This window comes from Pseudorasbora parva, chromosome 15 (assembly GCF_024679245.1).
Source record: "Pseudorasbora parva isolate DD20220531a chromosome 15, ASM2467924v1, whole genome shotgun sequence".
Lineage (NCBI taxonomy): Eukaryota > Metazoa > Chordata > Actinopteri > Cypriniformes > Gobionidae > Pseudorasbora > Pseudorasbora parva.
In genome coordinates, this window is record NC_090186.1 from 29,922,027 (window position 1) to 29,936,603 (window position 14,577).

A 14,577-nucleotide genomic window follows, 5' to 3' on the forward strand; every position below is an offset into this window, starting at 1 on the left:
GGTTGTATAAAATAAGTGTTCGTTGTTATTTCTATTATGTGTCTTGTGTCTGGGTTAAACAGCATCCGAACCAGAAAATGTAGGGCGGGATTTAATTTTATCCTTCGAAAATGAATTGGATTGTGAAGTGATCTGAGATCAGCTTGCTAATAAACTGCAGATTAAAAAGTTGGTCTGCAGTTTAAACGTAGATATTTTATTTACAACTTATTCAAACAAAACAGAAATAAAAATCAATTAAGTCAATGAAAGTTATAAAGGCTTCCTGGATTTAGACGCAGATGAATCAGTTTTGTGATCTGAGGGTGTTGTTACAGTGTCCTCTTGAACTGCAGTGACTCTTCTAAGCCCTGGGTGTGTCTTTCAGTAGAATGTAACTACGTCTCCCATGTGATGTCCTGTCTGCGGAGGCTAGAATATAGTTTCTGTGTCTCTCTGAGGAGCTTCAGGGACTCTTGACCGCTCCTGCTCTGTATCTGTCCCATGCTGGGTGAGGCTTTGACAGGGGACGGTTGCAATCGTTGTACCCCACTCTGTACCCTGGTTTTGCCATCTACACTAGTGGACCAATGTGACTTCTGTTGCTTCTGCTTGGGGCTACAGGATGGCTGAGAGAGTTTCTGAACCTGCAGAAGCAAAAACACATTTAGACGCAAAGAAATTTGATGTATTGGTATTTCCTATAGCAGTGTTTCCCAACCCTGGTCCTAGTATATCTGAGTCTTCAGTAAGGAGCTGATAAGTTGAATCCAGTGTGATTGATTAGAGAGACATCTAATGCCGTGTACACACTGCACAATTTAAGCCCCGATTTTCACTAGCTGACAGTTTTGTAGAAATTCCTAGACAAAAGGCTGAAATCGGTGCTCGTTCAAGTGAGTGACAATAGCGTAATGTTTATGATCAAACACGTGAGCTGAGAAAAGCGCAGATGTGTTGCCAATGCCCTTCATGCCAATATTTCACATATTTAGCATGCTAAATATCTGGACCTGTCTGTGACTCACTGTGCACAGTCATATAGTGTGAAATGTATTTTCTGTAAAAATTACATCAGTGACAACCTAAAGCTAATGAGACTACAAGATATACTAATGCAACTAATGTATGGTACAGTATGATTCGGGACAGTAAACCCTGATCCGGCTCGTACTTTCACTGCCAACAGCATCCTTTCTTAATAAGCATGGAGTAGCGATCGACATCATCAAGTGACAATTCTGTCAAACAAATCAACATTCTGCAGTGAGTCTAGCTCCACCCTTTAGGTACTGGACTGCTGTGCAAAGTACCCTGATGGAAAGGTCCTAAAAAATGGTATGGTTTGGCATTTTTCTTATTCACAACTTCTGAAAAAAAAAAAACAACTGAAAAAGGTACATACTGTATTATACTGCTTGGTGGAAACGAGCCATAAATGGTAGCGTGACAAGAACAGCGATTTGACGACTGAAAATCGTGGTGTATTCCCGGCATGAAATGTGCAGTGTTGGGGGTTCTCCAGGACAAGGGTTGGGAACCAATGTCCTGTAGAATGTTTTTATTTAAATACTGTTGAATGTGTAACTATAATATAAAAAACAAAGTACAAACTCACTGTTTGCTGATGTTTGCGCAGTTTGGAAATTTGAGCTGCTTTCTCCTCCATTCTCCTGACCAGACAGTCCAGCTCTCGCTCCAGATCGTCACGAAGCTCTCGTTTATTGGTCTCGTCTATCTGCTTGACCAGCTCCTGGTGTTCACTGTCTCAGACACACACACACACACAATTTTTTAATCCTGTCTTCTTATCCCCGCCAACACATTTCAACAGCTAATCTTGACCTGTCATGGTCAGGATGGTGTTACTCACAAGCTCATCTGTCCTAGTTCATCCTGGAGGGAGAGCAAAAGTTCAGAGAGGCTGCCCATTGTGGAAGCTGCCTTGCTGGGGGAGGAGGGAGGACTGCGATGGACCCGCTGGTTCTCAGAACCTGACTTCTGCAGTGCACTTACTCTCTCACACAGCTGCGGGTTCCTGTGCTTCATCATGTGCAACACACTCTGAACATTGGCATTGACTGAGTGGCTGGGACTGGTCGACTGAAAGAGAGAAAACATTAATTACAATTATACATCAGTAAGAATCTTTATGTTTTTTGAAAGGAAATCTTATGCTAACCAAGAGCTACTTATTTTGATCAAAATACAGTAAACTGATTTTTTTTCTATTTTTATATAATATAAAATGTAATTTATTCCTGTGATGGCAACGTTAAATTATTCCACTCTTCAGTGTCACATGATCCTTCAGAAATTATTGATATATATGGTAACACTTTACAACAAGGTTTATTTAGTTAACGTTAGTTATTGTATTAACTCACATGAACTAATTATTAGCAATACATTTGTTACTGTATTTGTTAATCTTTGTTAACGTTGGTTAATAAAAATACAGCGGTTCATGGCTTGTTCATGTTAGTTCACAGTGTTATTTTCATCAGTAATTTTAGACATTTAGACCACTGTATATGATTAAAACTGTAAATCATAACCAATTAATGTGTCAGGGTGAGGTCATACTCACTGTTCCAGCCACAAATGGGAGGTGTTTAGGTTTAGGGGTGTGTGCAGTTTTCACCTTCACTGAGGGGGACTTCTGCCATAATATGAAAGAAAAAACATCATTAACACCACCCACTAAATAACACATTGTAGTATTCTATTCTGTAAATATACTGCCACCTAGTGCTCACAATACATTACTGCAGAGCTTTTTTTACCTTGCAAGAGGCCTTGCCTTTCTTTTTCTTGCCTTTAGGTTGAGTTGCAGCAGAAAGTGAGAGGAGATTGTTTTCAAACTCTCGCTGCAACTGATGAAAGTCAAAGAGTCAACATTAATATTTTTGAATTAAAAGTGTTTTTCTAAGGGAAAACAACATGAATCATAAATCTATTTTTGAGAATGTTTAGATGACTTATGTTTTACCTCCTCTGCTTTCTGCTGCACAAGTTTGCGTTCATGTTCCTCCTCTAAAAGTTTCTGTTCTAAGAGCTCGATCTTCCTCTATAGACGAAAGACATCACAACAGGTAAATAAAAATAAATAAAACCTGGTCCTATATACAGTACCTGTCAAAAGAGACATTACAATTGTTTTGTTTTTGAAAAAGCCTCTTATGCTAACCAAAGTGGTATTTGTTTAATTTTGTTTAATAAATAAAAATACAGTAAAAACAGTAATGTTGTGAAATATTATAAATTAAATGATTATTATTATTATTATTATTTGAATATATTTGAAAATAGCAAAGATGATTTTTCAGCATAATTGCTTTCAGCATAATTGCCACATGATCCTTCAGAAATCATTCTAATATGCAGATTTGCTGCTAAGGAAACATTTATTTTTTTCAGTAATCTTTGATGAATAGAAAGTTCAATGCATTTATTAAATAGAATTCTTTAACATTATAAATGTCTTTAATGTCACTTGTGATCAATTAAATGAATCAATGTTTTTTTATATATTCAAATGTTTGAATGGTATAGTTTTTACAAAAAATTTAAGCAGCAAAAAAAAATTCAACATTGATAAGGAATGTTTCTCGAGCAGAAAATCAGCATTAGATTTTTTGAAGGATCATGTGACACTGAGGACTGGAGTAATGATGCTGAAAATTCAGCTTTGCCATCACAGGAATAAATTACATTTTTAATGGATTAAAATAGAAAACAATTATCTTAAATTGTAATATTTCATAATAACCTTTTTTTTTTTATTACTTTTTGTATTTTTAATTAAATAAATGTAGCCTTAGTGAACATAAGAAACTGTTTCCAAACTTCATATCATGATGTATTTTTATCATTATATCATGAATATGATATATTGCCTAGGTATATGTGCGTACCTCAGCCATAGACTGTGTGCTGGTGAGTTTGAGATACTCATTTTCCAGTTTTTCCAATTTATTGAGCTGGGCCTGCATATGTGGGTCTGCATGTTTGCTCTCCTTACTAAGAGTGTCCTAAATACCAATTCAAGTTGAGAAAAAAAGAGAGAGATAAAGAGGGGCTCTGAAAGAATCTTAAATTTGTACACAAAATGTATTTCCAGATATTTAGCTCTTTGAATATATTGCACAAGTACTTTTGCTTTTGTCTGGCTGTTCACCTGTCTGCCTGTGTGAGTGATTCTGTCTTTCTCTGCGCACTCCACCATTTTCCTCATATAGTCCAGCTGTTTTTCCAGCAGAGAACAACGCTTTTCTGCAGAATGAAGCTTAGAAGCCAGCTCTGAAAAGAAAAGAAACAAATACTACTTAGTACTTACTAATTTCGCATTTGACTATCCAAGAGCTTTGAAAACAGATCAATAACTTCTGTTCAACATTTTGTTACCTTTCCTCTGTATGGAATGATTATCTCGTGTGCCGTTCTCTGGTTCTCTTTGAGCAGAAGCATCTGCCTGGGTTTTTGCAGTGTGAGAGAATTGTTGGATGTTCCTCGCTGCCTGAACTCTCTCTAGCTCCAAGCGTCGCATCTTCTCCTGCAGTGTTTTTAGGGCTGCTATCACTGCTGCTCAAGTGCCGAAAAAGTTGTTTGGAAACTTAAATTTAGTCTTAAATATTTGGATACAGCATCTATTATACTCAATTTACCTCTACTTCCGGCATCAGGTACTCTTTGATAAAGCTGTGGGCTGATGGGACCTGAACTCTTTCTGTCCAGTGGACCTGAGACTGTGTTCATGTACAGGGGCCTTGACAACGTTTCTGGAGGCTGGTAATAACTGCCAACATAACTCTGTTTAGATGGGGAGTCTAGATTCAAACTCTGAAACCCGTAAATAATGACCAGATTAGCGAAAACGCTTTGTTCAGATATATACATACATACACCAAATAACATAAACATAATACTAACTCGTGAGAACCACTGATTAAAATGGACAAAATCACTGATATTACAACATGTTAGCCACACGGTTGAATACAGTACAGTCAAATGAGATACATTTCCAGGATAAATAGTTGTGTCTGACAAAAAAAAAAGTCTTGTGTCAAAACCTAGAGTATTTTTAAAGGCTGCATACCCGTAACGAACCCCAAACTGCTGCTCGAGGCTGCTCAATAAAAACATAAGCTAATAAGCTATAAGGCTAACGACTGTGAAACGTCAACGTAAACATGACTAAGAATAATAAAAACCTCAGTAAGCCAATATAATCATACATAAAGTATATAACGTTATACCTTTTCTCCTAAGTGATCCATTGAATCAGAATCTTCGTTACACAAGAATAAATTATGTATTCCTTTAGCTACATATGAATTAGCTGTGCTAGTGTCATGTTAACAACAGCTGTAGCCGACAGCGCCGCCCAGTTTCAAATTTCCCTCTTCTTTTACCGCCCTAAGTGGATCCGCAAGCACACAGTGCCCACGGGCACATCTTCTACAGACAGACAGACAGACAGACAGACAGACAGACAGACAGACAGACAGACAGACAGATAGATAGATAGATAGATAGATAGATAGATAGATAGATAGATAGATAGATAGATAGATAGATAGATAGATAGATAGATAGATAGATAGATAGATAGATAGAATTGACAATGGTGGAATTCTAAAGACCCAGACATCTAAATGCACAAATTAACACTTATCTTACAATTATTTCTGTATTAGGTTGACAACAACAAAAATATTCTACTTGTTTTCTAGTTATATTTTTTTTTTACCGAGAATACCTTTTATACCGAGGAACTTTGACACAAAGAAGTGTTCATTCATTGCTTATGCAGTATAAATCATAATTACATAGTCACATTTATTCTGTTTTTAGATATTAGCTAACATATTATTTTCATTGAATAAGATGAAATATCTGGTGAAAGCTTTGCATTAATCATAAGGGTTTTTGAGATAAACAAGTGGTGGCGGGGCCCCTGCAGTTACCGATGTTTTTGTGGATATTGGTATTTGTAGTTCTATGTTGCATTTGTGCCACCATGAGAACGTTGAGATTAACGAGCGTGTGGACTACAATTCCCGTTTTGTTATCACTGGAAGGGGCGGCCTGACAGGAACGCCTTCTAATCATTTAATTGGTGCGTGATGAGTATATGTCCACCCATCCGTTTTTTTTCTAGAACACTATTGGACTGTGGTACCTGTCAATCAATTGTTAAATCAAGCCCCTGTGGAAAGGACTGAAATCGACTGAAGAGCTAGAGCGCAGGAAGGTCTCATTCAACGGCAGCAGAGACGACTAAAGAGAATGTGAATTTAGTAAGTGCTTTCTTCTGACATATTTTGTAATAATATACATAGTTCACGCTTAATAATTACTTATCATACATGTGATTTTATTTATTGTTTAACCTTTTGCATTTGGAAGTTGGAACTTGATTGAACGTCATTCAACGGTATTCTTACAATGTGTTAGGCTACTGTATAATATTCTGCCAACTGTTTTTTTTTTTTTGTATTTGTATAGAAAACTATGGATAATTATTTTCCTAGACATTTTGAAAATGTGTCAGTCCTTTTGTAGAAAACAACAGAAAACACAAAAACCCTCACAACTTTTGTTTAATTCAGTACATTGATTATATAAACAGAATGCCTGTTTTGACATGCCCACGCATTTGCAAGTCTGTTTATATTATCAGAATATGTAACATTTTGAAAGGGATTTGCAGAATTCCTTTGCCATCTTGCTAAGATTGGTTTATGATTGTTGTGGCTATAGAAATAATTTACTCACCTTTTTTGTCTTATGCATGGCTCATTCTGTCAGGTGTATAACTGAAGAATAGTAGACTATATACAATGGATGTGAGAGACTCTGCGGGAAGGTGGGATGCTCTGGCCAGTAGAGACTCGAGCTCCAGACATGCAGCGATGGAGCTCATTCACCAGGAGGTGATGAAGAGAATAGAGAACATCGAGCCGATACTGGACCCACAGTCCTCCTCCCCTGCCATGGATGACAGTCTGTCCAGTGATCTCAACTCTCTTCTTGCCCATGTCCTGATGCTCTCCAAAAGGTGTCCTTATGAAGACGTCAGAGAGAAATGCATATGTTTGCTCCAGAGGGTCCAGGTAGATATTATAGTAATTATCGAGTTAATACTTAAGATTATATTAATTATATGTTCAACAATACCATTCACTCTACATATTCTGTTCTATGAAGAACAATCCCCATATTTACTGTATAACCTGCTGTATAATATGGGTGGAAATTTTCTTCTTTTAAGAGTTTCTTTAGCCTCTCTAAAAAATGTAGAAAAATGTAGAAAGTTGCTCTGATAACAAAAATAATAATTTAATATTTCATATGCAATATTTAAAAAAATCTTAATTTAAAATACATGTCAGTTATTTAACTTTTTTTTAAACTAATATCATGACCAGAATTCTTATGTCATGGAACACATGGAATTATCAGGGAACTTTAAAAGTCTGATGAACACTCAATTTAAAAAAGAAAATTCGAAATAATTTTTGGATAAAAAAAACCCCGGGAAATGGACGAGGGTTAAAATTGTGTGAATCAGTTTGGTTTAATCTACAAGGACAGGATATATAAAAACTGTGATGTAATTGAAACTCTGCTAGTGAAGAAAGTGTATATAGATATTTCAATCATGACAACTCTTTCAATAGTGTTAGCATGTTATTGAATATGGCAATGTTGATGTACTTGGACTTGATGGAGTAGATCTGCTGTGCTGCTGGTGAGTATATTGCTGCTGCAGACTTGCTACTGTACGATTATCAGGGAATTTTAGAAATGTGATTTCCAGGCTTTGACAACTCATGGACATTTTGATAGTTAATATAATTATTTTTTTGTTTATGCTCAATTCCAACATATTTATTTTTGCCTGGCTATTTACTCATTGTTAGTGGGATCTCTATAAAATGTTTCTCTTATCCAGTCATCACAAACAACTGGGAAAATAATGGGAAAATCATGAAAATGTGGTCATCTTTGAAGGACCATTTATTCTTATAAGGCAGCTTGCAAGTAATAAAGAAGTGGTATTTTGTGGGTTTGGCTCTGCCATTAGTAATGTTCCCCTGTGTTCCTATGTTGTTTTCCATTTAATTTCACACCGTTCTAGCATTATTGTTTAAGCCTGTAGCTTGTAAGTAAAGACTGTAAGAGAACTGAAGCAAGATATTTTGAGATCGCCAATAGGTAATGAGGTGAGGTGTAGCAGTTATTATGTTTGTTGTTTAGACAAGTATGTGTTTTTTATGCGGGATTGTATGTGTGCCGCAGCTTAAAATAGCTCTGCCCGGGTTAAGGGAGCTAGGGAAGCGGGTCATTTCTAGCAGTATTTAAGGCTTTTAGTGTCACTGAGTTTAGTGGAAGGGTCAAAGATGATCAAGGGCTCTCCTCACTCATAGATGATGCTGAAAGATTTACCAGAACATGCAAATCCATTAGCCTATGTCTGTACATTAAATCTTTATTTTTCTGTAATCCTAAAGAGGGAAGGATAATATGATCATTAGAAAAACAGATAGGAATATTTTAATGTCAGAATATTAGCATGTAGTTGTTGCAGTGTGCTTTGTTGATGTTGTTTTTTCAGGATCAGCTACTTTGGTAATTAACACAGATGTGTGATTAATTAACCCAGAATGTCACTCCACTGTGTCTATAGCCAGAAATATGTAAAGACATACACATGGACAAAGATCAAGAATTGAAATATTCTGACTGAATGGTTCTGAGTATGATGATATATTATTATCCCTCATCCATCGCTCACACTGTTACAAATCAGTCCCCTGTGGGCCAAAATCAAGCAGCAACCTCCCACAATCTCTCTTGAAGCCAATACGGAAGTAATTTAAACTGCAATTCCTCGACTGACTCCAGAAGGGAGCAGAATCTCATTGAGCCCCATGTTAAAATTCCCAACTTTACAGCAGAAAAAAAGCCTGGTACAAATTGTGGTTGGCCTATACGGCCTATTTTGACTGTGAGGGTGGTGAATTTTTTATAACTCATTCGTTTCCGTTATATAAAGCCTTAAAGTTCTGCATAATTAAGGGCCTGTTACTTTGAGTGACAGGTGGATAGCCTGTCACTCACTTTTTTGGTCCAGTAAGATTAATAAACCTGTTCATTCAGCTAAGAATATCTTACATAAAACAAATATTATTAAAAAAATATTTCCTCACCCTTTGCCACTAGATGGCCTCTATTTGGTGCAAATGAGCTGCTCCGCTGGGTCTTAAAGTCAGTTCTCGAGTTTATCTCTTCAGTATTCAGATACACATGTAGACATTATAAAATCTTTTTTTGCTAAAGTTTAATTTATTTTAAAAAAAAGTATGTATACTGAAGCATTCTTTGCATTCCTAAGGGGGTCATATTGACCCACAAGGGATTGATTTGTTACTTTTTATAAGTCCATCCATCAGCAGCAATACTCATAACTCACCACTATGAGTATTACTGCCGCAGACAGATATGCTGCTGTGAGCGCATAAGATATGCTGCTGCTGCATAAATAGACATAAATAAATCCGGGAGCAAATCTAGGCAGGTAGAAACTCTGATAGCGTCTTGCAAGACTAGCCTACAACAAACAATAATCTAAATGTTCTCATTGTCTGCAGGATCAGCAGAGGCCAATCAGCTTGGTAATAATGTGATAAGGACCTGTCAGTCTAGGCCTTCTAGAGTTTCATGTCTGAACATAATCTCTTCCTATTCTGTTTAAAAAGCCCTCTATTTTAAATGCTTGTTTTGTGTTGTGGCTCGTTAGATGACAGGATGTTCCTCCCTTGTTCTGCGCTGACATTTTGACCCTTTCTGCTTACTGTATCAGCAGTAAGCCGTCTGCTCTGATATCAGGAATTATGGGATTCAAGGGGCTATGACAAATGAGGCCACAACAGTGGAGAAAAAATAAATAAATTGACCTATGATCCAGTGAGCACCACACAGATGCCGGCAGGCGTAGACACTCAGGATGTGACCACAGAAAGCAGTAATCCAAGAAAAAAATGATTAATGGTGTAGCACAGCATCTTCATCGTCATTGTGGATGGTGCAACCCACTTGCTTGATAACACACTTAACAGGATTGGTCCTCTGGTCCAATTCACCTGAGTGACTTGGGCATTGTTCATTGTGAGGGTGTGTTTATGTGTGTGCACTAATGCATGTTTCTGCTGTGATAAGCCCTGAGAAGCTGTGGATAGAAAGACAGATCTAGGTCAGTGTCAGTCCACTGGTCTGAAAGGAGTTTAGAAATTATGCAAGATGCCCATATTTCCTAAGGCCTGTGTTTTGTTTGTTATGGCTCATCGTGTCACATTTCTCATTCAGAAGTAACGGCAGTTGTGAATGAGAAATCTGAAAATACTCAACTTTTCAAATTATGCACACAAAGAGGATTTTACAAATAATATTTATATATTTGTTAAAGTACAGTGTACTACAGGCTGTAATTTTTCACTATATAGACATTAAGACATGTTATAGAAAGCTGTAAAGAGTGTATTTTTTGGCCCACCCAGGCTTTGAAAATGATTCCTTCCCTTGAGTCTTAAATTAGCCGTGGGCCTTGTGAGGGTCATGCGGATTGGATGTGTGTGTGTGTGTGTTGTGTGTGTTTGGTATGTGTATGGAAGCTAGGTGTCACCATGGCACTTGGCACCAGATCAGTGAGCTGAGTGGTAGTAATGTTAAGTCTATACTCTTGGGTAAAAAAGGGGGCTAAACACTGCTTATAATTGTCTTTACCACATATAATTGGTCAGGAAATTAGCAAAAATGTAAGCTAATACTTAAGTATTAAATCAAAGACAGAATGAGGTTTTTGCCAAAATATGGGAAGTTGTTCGCCTAGAAATCTAGACGCACCCTAGCGGCAGCAAATCTAATCTGCCGCGAGTGTCGTCTAGCAACTCTCAATACACGTCTGAGCTGTAAAAACTAAACTCTGGTCAGGCCAATCACATCATGTATAGAGTCGGTGGGCAGGCTTAACATAATGACGGCAGAGTTGCGTGCTACTTAAAAATAAAGAAGCTGGCAAACGGCGGTCTTTCGAATTAGATTTGGCCGCGACTCTAGAAGACTTGGAGGTAAGCTTTTCTTTTTCGAAAAAAACAAAGAGCGGCACTGAAGTCATTCTTAAAAAGGGAGGATGTGTTCTGAGTTTTGCCGACTGGATATGGCGAAAGTTTAATCTGTCAACTAGCTCCGCTTCACCTTCGTTGCTCTGGTCGGTTGTAACTCTATCCTATCGCGTGCAGAGGGAGTTTGAAAGACAGCCGTTTATCCCGCCCCTCGGATTGAGCCCTGTCAATGGTGTCAACCAAACATCTTGATGTGGGTCTGGCTTGTCAGGCTAGGAAGTTGTGTGTGGAGTGATGAATCACAATTTGCATGGTGATGCTTCAGAGTGGTGTCTTTTAAAATCTGCTGAGAAATATAATAATAAATGCATCACAGTGAAGTATAGAGGACGAAGTGTAATTGTGTGGGAAGCCTTTTTAGCTGCTGATATTGGTGAGCTGCTTCACTGTGAAAAAATCCTTTCTTGCTTTGTAGTACCAGAGAATATTGCAGAATGGCTTGCTTCCCATAAGTTAAAAGTTATTATCGAAAGAGGAATGATCAATGTTCTTTTTAACAAGACAAGGCCCCTGCCCAAATTGCAAAAAACAACCAAGATGTGGCTTGAAAACATTTTGGCCTGGTCAGAGTCCAGATTTGAACTCTATACTGGTCTCATGTTAAACCCAAACGGACTGGGAAACATTTTTCAGCTACTCATGAACAGTTTGAGGCCATTAATAATGAGTGGAACAACACTGATTGTTCTTCTTGTAAAAAGCTGACTGCAAGTTGGGGAAGGCTATTCCATGCTAAATTGTTTTATCTACAGTATTTGTACATTTTTTCGCTAATTTCCTGACCAGTGATTTGTGATTAAAATGGTATTTGATGTATGTTCACAGTATTACTGTGAAATATCCTTACAATTTAAAATAACTTGCTTGTTTTGTTTAATATACAGTATTTTGTAATGTAATTGAGTTTATTGTTTATCATAGTTCATAGTTCTGAAAGTTATTCAAATTATATTGTTCATTTGTGCTGTTATCATTATAGTTGTGGTGTGGACTTCCCTAGTTGCATACAATTAGAATGATTATTAAAACTTTATAGTCATCTTTATAGTTATTATTCTTGATATGAATGGGTCTTTAATGCTACATGATGGGCACTAATAATATTGGCTCATAATTTAACATTTTATTTAATTGTTAATTAGATATTAAAAGGATATTTTTTCATATCCATTCCACTGTTGCACTGTTGCTTCTATTAAACAAACACATTTCAGTGTAAAACAAGAATCACATGCCATATAAAATTATATGACTTTAAGTGTTTTAAAATGAAGTTTACTTACTAAACATGTAAATCACAATACTGATGGATGAAAAAAATGGCTTTTCTTAAAGCAAATCTCCAGAGCAAAAGCTTCCCCTTATCAGTGTACCTTGCCAGAAAAGAAAAAAAAATATTATGTCATCCCTTCATTATTAACCATTTTATTGCCATATATATGCACTATGTGACTGAAGAAAATGGGTTTGTTACCCTGAGGCAGCATTGTGCAATAGTGGGTTAAATGTGGAGAAAAGAAAAGAATAAGGCACTTTATTTATACTTTACTATAGGGAGATAGAAAGAAAATGTGTGGAAAACTATCTGCAGACTGTTTTCACCCTTATGAAAGGGGGCTATCATCACAGCATAGAGCTCTGGAGAACAACAACCCCACGATTGGGGAGGGGAACTTGTTTGTGGTAACTGCGCTGAGGGGAGGGTGAAATCCTTAGAATCCTCTCTCAACTCTAGGAATTGAGGAATGGAACTGACCTAGAGGTATGACGCCTATTTGGACGTGAAAAATGGCCTGGTTCCAAAAAACACGTCTTATTTGGATGGAAAATGGAATGAAAGACACACACACACACACACACACACACACACACACACACAGAGTGAACACAAACACACACACACACAGAGTGAACACAACATAACATCACACAGTTAACACATTAGCTTCTAAGATGGTGTGTGTATGTGACATTTTCTCTCCCCTGCTGGTTCGGTCTGGGAGTGTTGTGAGTGTTGTTAATGCCTTTTCTGTAGATCTGCACAAACACCTCATGAAATAAGTCGGATGAGGAAAGTGCTGCCGATGAAATGCAGAATCTGTTGATGGCAAAGCTGCCAATGTAAAAGTTGGAGACAGCAGAAAGATGAGGACAAAGCAAGGGAACAACATTTTTGAGTGTGTTGGATGTTATGTTGCGTGTAAGGATCAGATTACAGCCCATCTGTTGTTGATTAATATGGATGAATGCATGTAAAGCTGTGCACATGGATCCATACAGGATATGATTTGGGAATAATTTCAAACTTTCTCATGTTAGAGTTGGTTTTGGATCAACATTTACTCTCCATAGTCAGGGAGGAGACCTGTTTTTTTAGGTTACGTCAAATGTGTGCAACAGTGTTGACCTTTACTCAAAATGACATTGAAATCACATCATGAATGTTATATAAAAGCCATGTTTGGCAAATGAACACTGTGACAATACTGTGGTAATTGGTGAGTTACCACAAAACCAAGTTTTTCCCATAGAGTAAAATTATGAACACCAGAGGGCACCATAACCTCATTATAAAGCCACATATTAACTCGACTGTCTTGAGCTTGATACAGCGGAAATTTCCACCACTTGACCTAAATGCTTGCAGAGTTTTTTTATTTCTTTACTCATGGTGTTGAGACAAGAATTAGGATTAGGTTTCTAAATGTATTTTCATTTGCATTCCCAGGCATCTTTTTTTAGCTGCTCATGACATGCAGGACCTTATGACAACATTGATTGGCAAGGCCTTCTACCGACTATCATGTGATGTGACAGGCAAGGAAAAAAAATATATCCATTCAATGCTTTTAAGAGCCTTCCAAACAAGAAATGGCCATTGGTTAAGCTTCTATTGTATTATGTAATATTATGCTTGCAGATGTTATTTGGGACCATTTATCCAAACTTTGAACCCCTAGGCTAAACAAGTAGACGTGTATGTGAGTCTGATAAAAGTATAAAGATCGGAAAAAAATCAAAATGCAAAAGAGTTTTGGAGGCCTGAATATGCAAACTTTTGACAATAGGATTCAGAGGGTTTTTTTGTTGAAAACTATAATCCGTTGTTATCGTCCCTGTGTAAACTACAAAAAGACAGATAATTTGTGAGACCGTTATGTCTTGTGCATGAGTAATATGTATTCAGTCTATTGGGGCTTTACAAAGGGACTTCGCCTGCTACTGGCCTGACATGCATAATACACCTTTTTATGTCATTTTGTACAGATATGTGTGAAGGGGGATTGTTTTGACAGGGTTGTCGTATATATGCGAATAACGCAAGGAAAAAGTAAAAAAAAACATTTTCCGTTTTAGTTTCAGCTTTGATTTTGCTTTGTTAAAAGATTTTTTTTGGAGTGTGTGT

General features: G+C 37.1%; 2 protein-coding genes across 6 annotated transcripts in view; one reads left to right on the top strand and one right to left on the bottom strand.

Moving 5' to 3' along the window:
* Positions 1-180: 180 nt before the first annotated feature.
* On the bottom strand, positions 181-5,458 carry cep57l1 (centrosomal protein 57, like 1). Of its 4 annotated transcripts, none has more exons than XM_067417640.1 (11): positions 5,241-5,457; positions 4,647-4,791; positions 4,387-4,563; positions 4,160-4,281; positions 3,897-4,013; positions 2,972-3,049; positions 2,766-2,855; positions 2,570-2,641; positions 1,853-2,082; positions 1,598-1,742; positions 181-626 (listed from the first exon to the last, which is right to left on the bottom strand). In XM_067417640.1, exons 1-11 carry the CDS (start codon positions 5,259-5,261, stop codon positions 378-380), a joined length of 1,446 nt encoding a protein of 481 aa, XP_067273741.1. In that variant the 5' UTR covers positions 5,262-5,457; the 3' UTR covers positions 181-377. The 4 variants fall into 4 exon arrangements, with proteins under 4 accessions (XP_067273741.1, XP_067273740.1, XP_067273742.1 ...); XM_067417639.1 differs by having other exon boundaries at positions 4,647-4,821; positions 5,241-5,456; XM_067417641.1 differs by lacking the exon at positions 5,241-5,457 and adding an exon at positions 5,081-5,186 and having other exon boundaries at positions 4,647-4,821.
* A 698-nt stretch (positions 5,459-6,156) lies between these two features.
* sesn1 (sestrin 1) overlaps positions 6,157-14,577 on the top strand; it is a 54,193-nt gene continuing 45,772 nt past the window's right edge. Inside the window, exons 1-2 of one of the 2 annotated variants that reach the window (XM_067417650.1) lie at positions 6,157-6,284; positions 6,796-7,100. In XM_067417650.1, coding sequence (XP_067273751.1) covers positions 6,828-7,100 — 273 coding nt within the window. In that variant the 5' untranslated portion in view covers positions 6,157-6,284; positions 6,796-6,827. The remainder of the gene's footprint in view (positions 6,285-6,795; positions 7,101-14,577) is intronic. The other variant, XM_067417649.1, reaches the window with a different exon arrangement.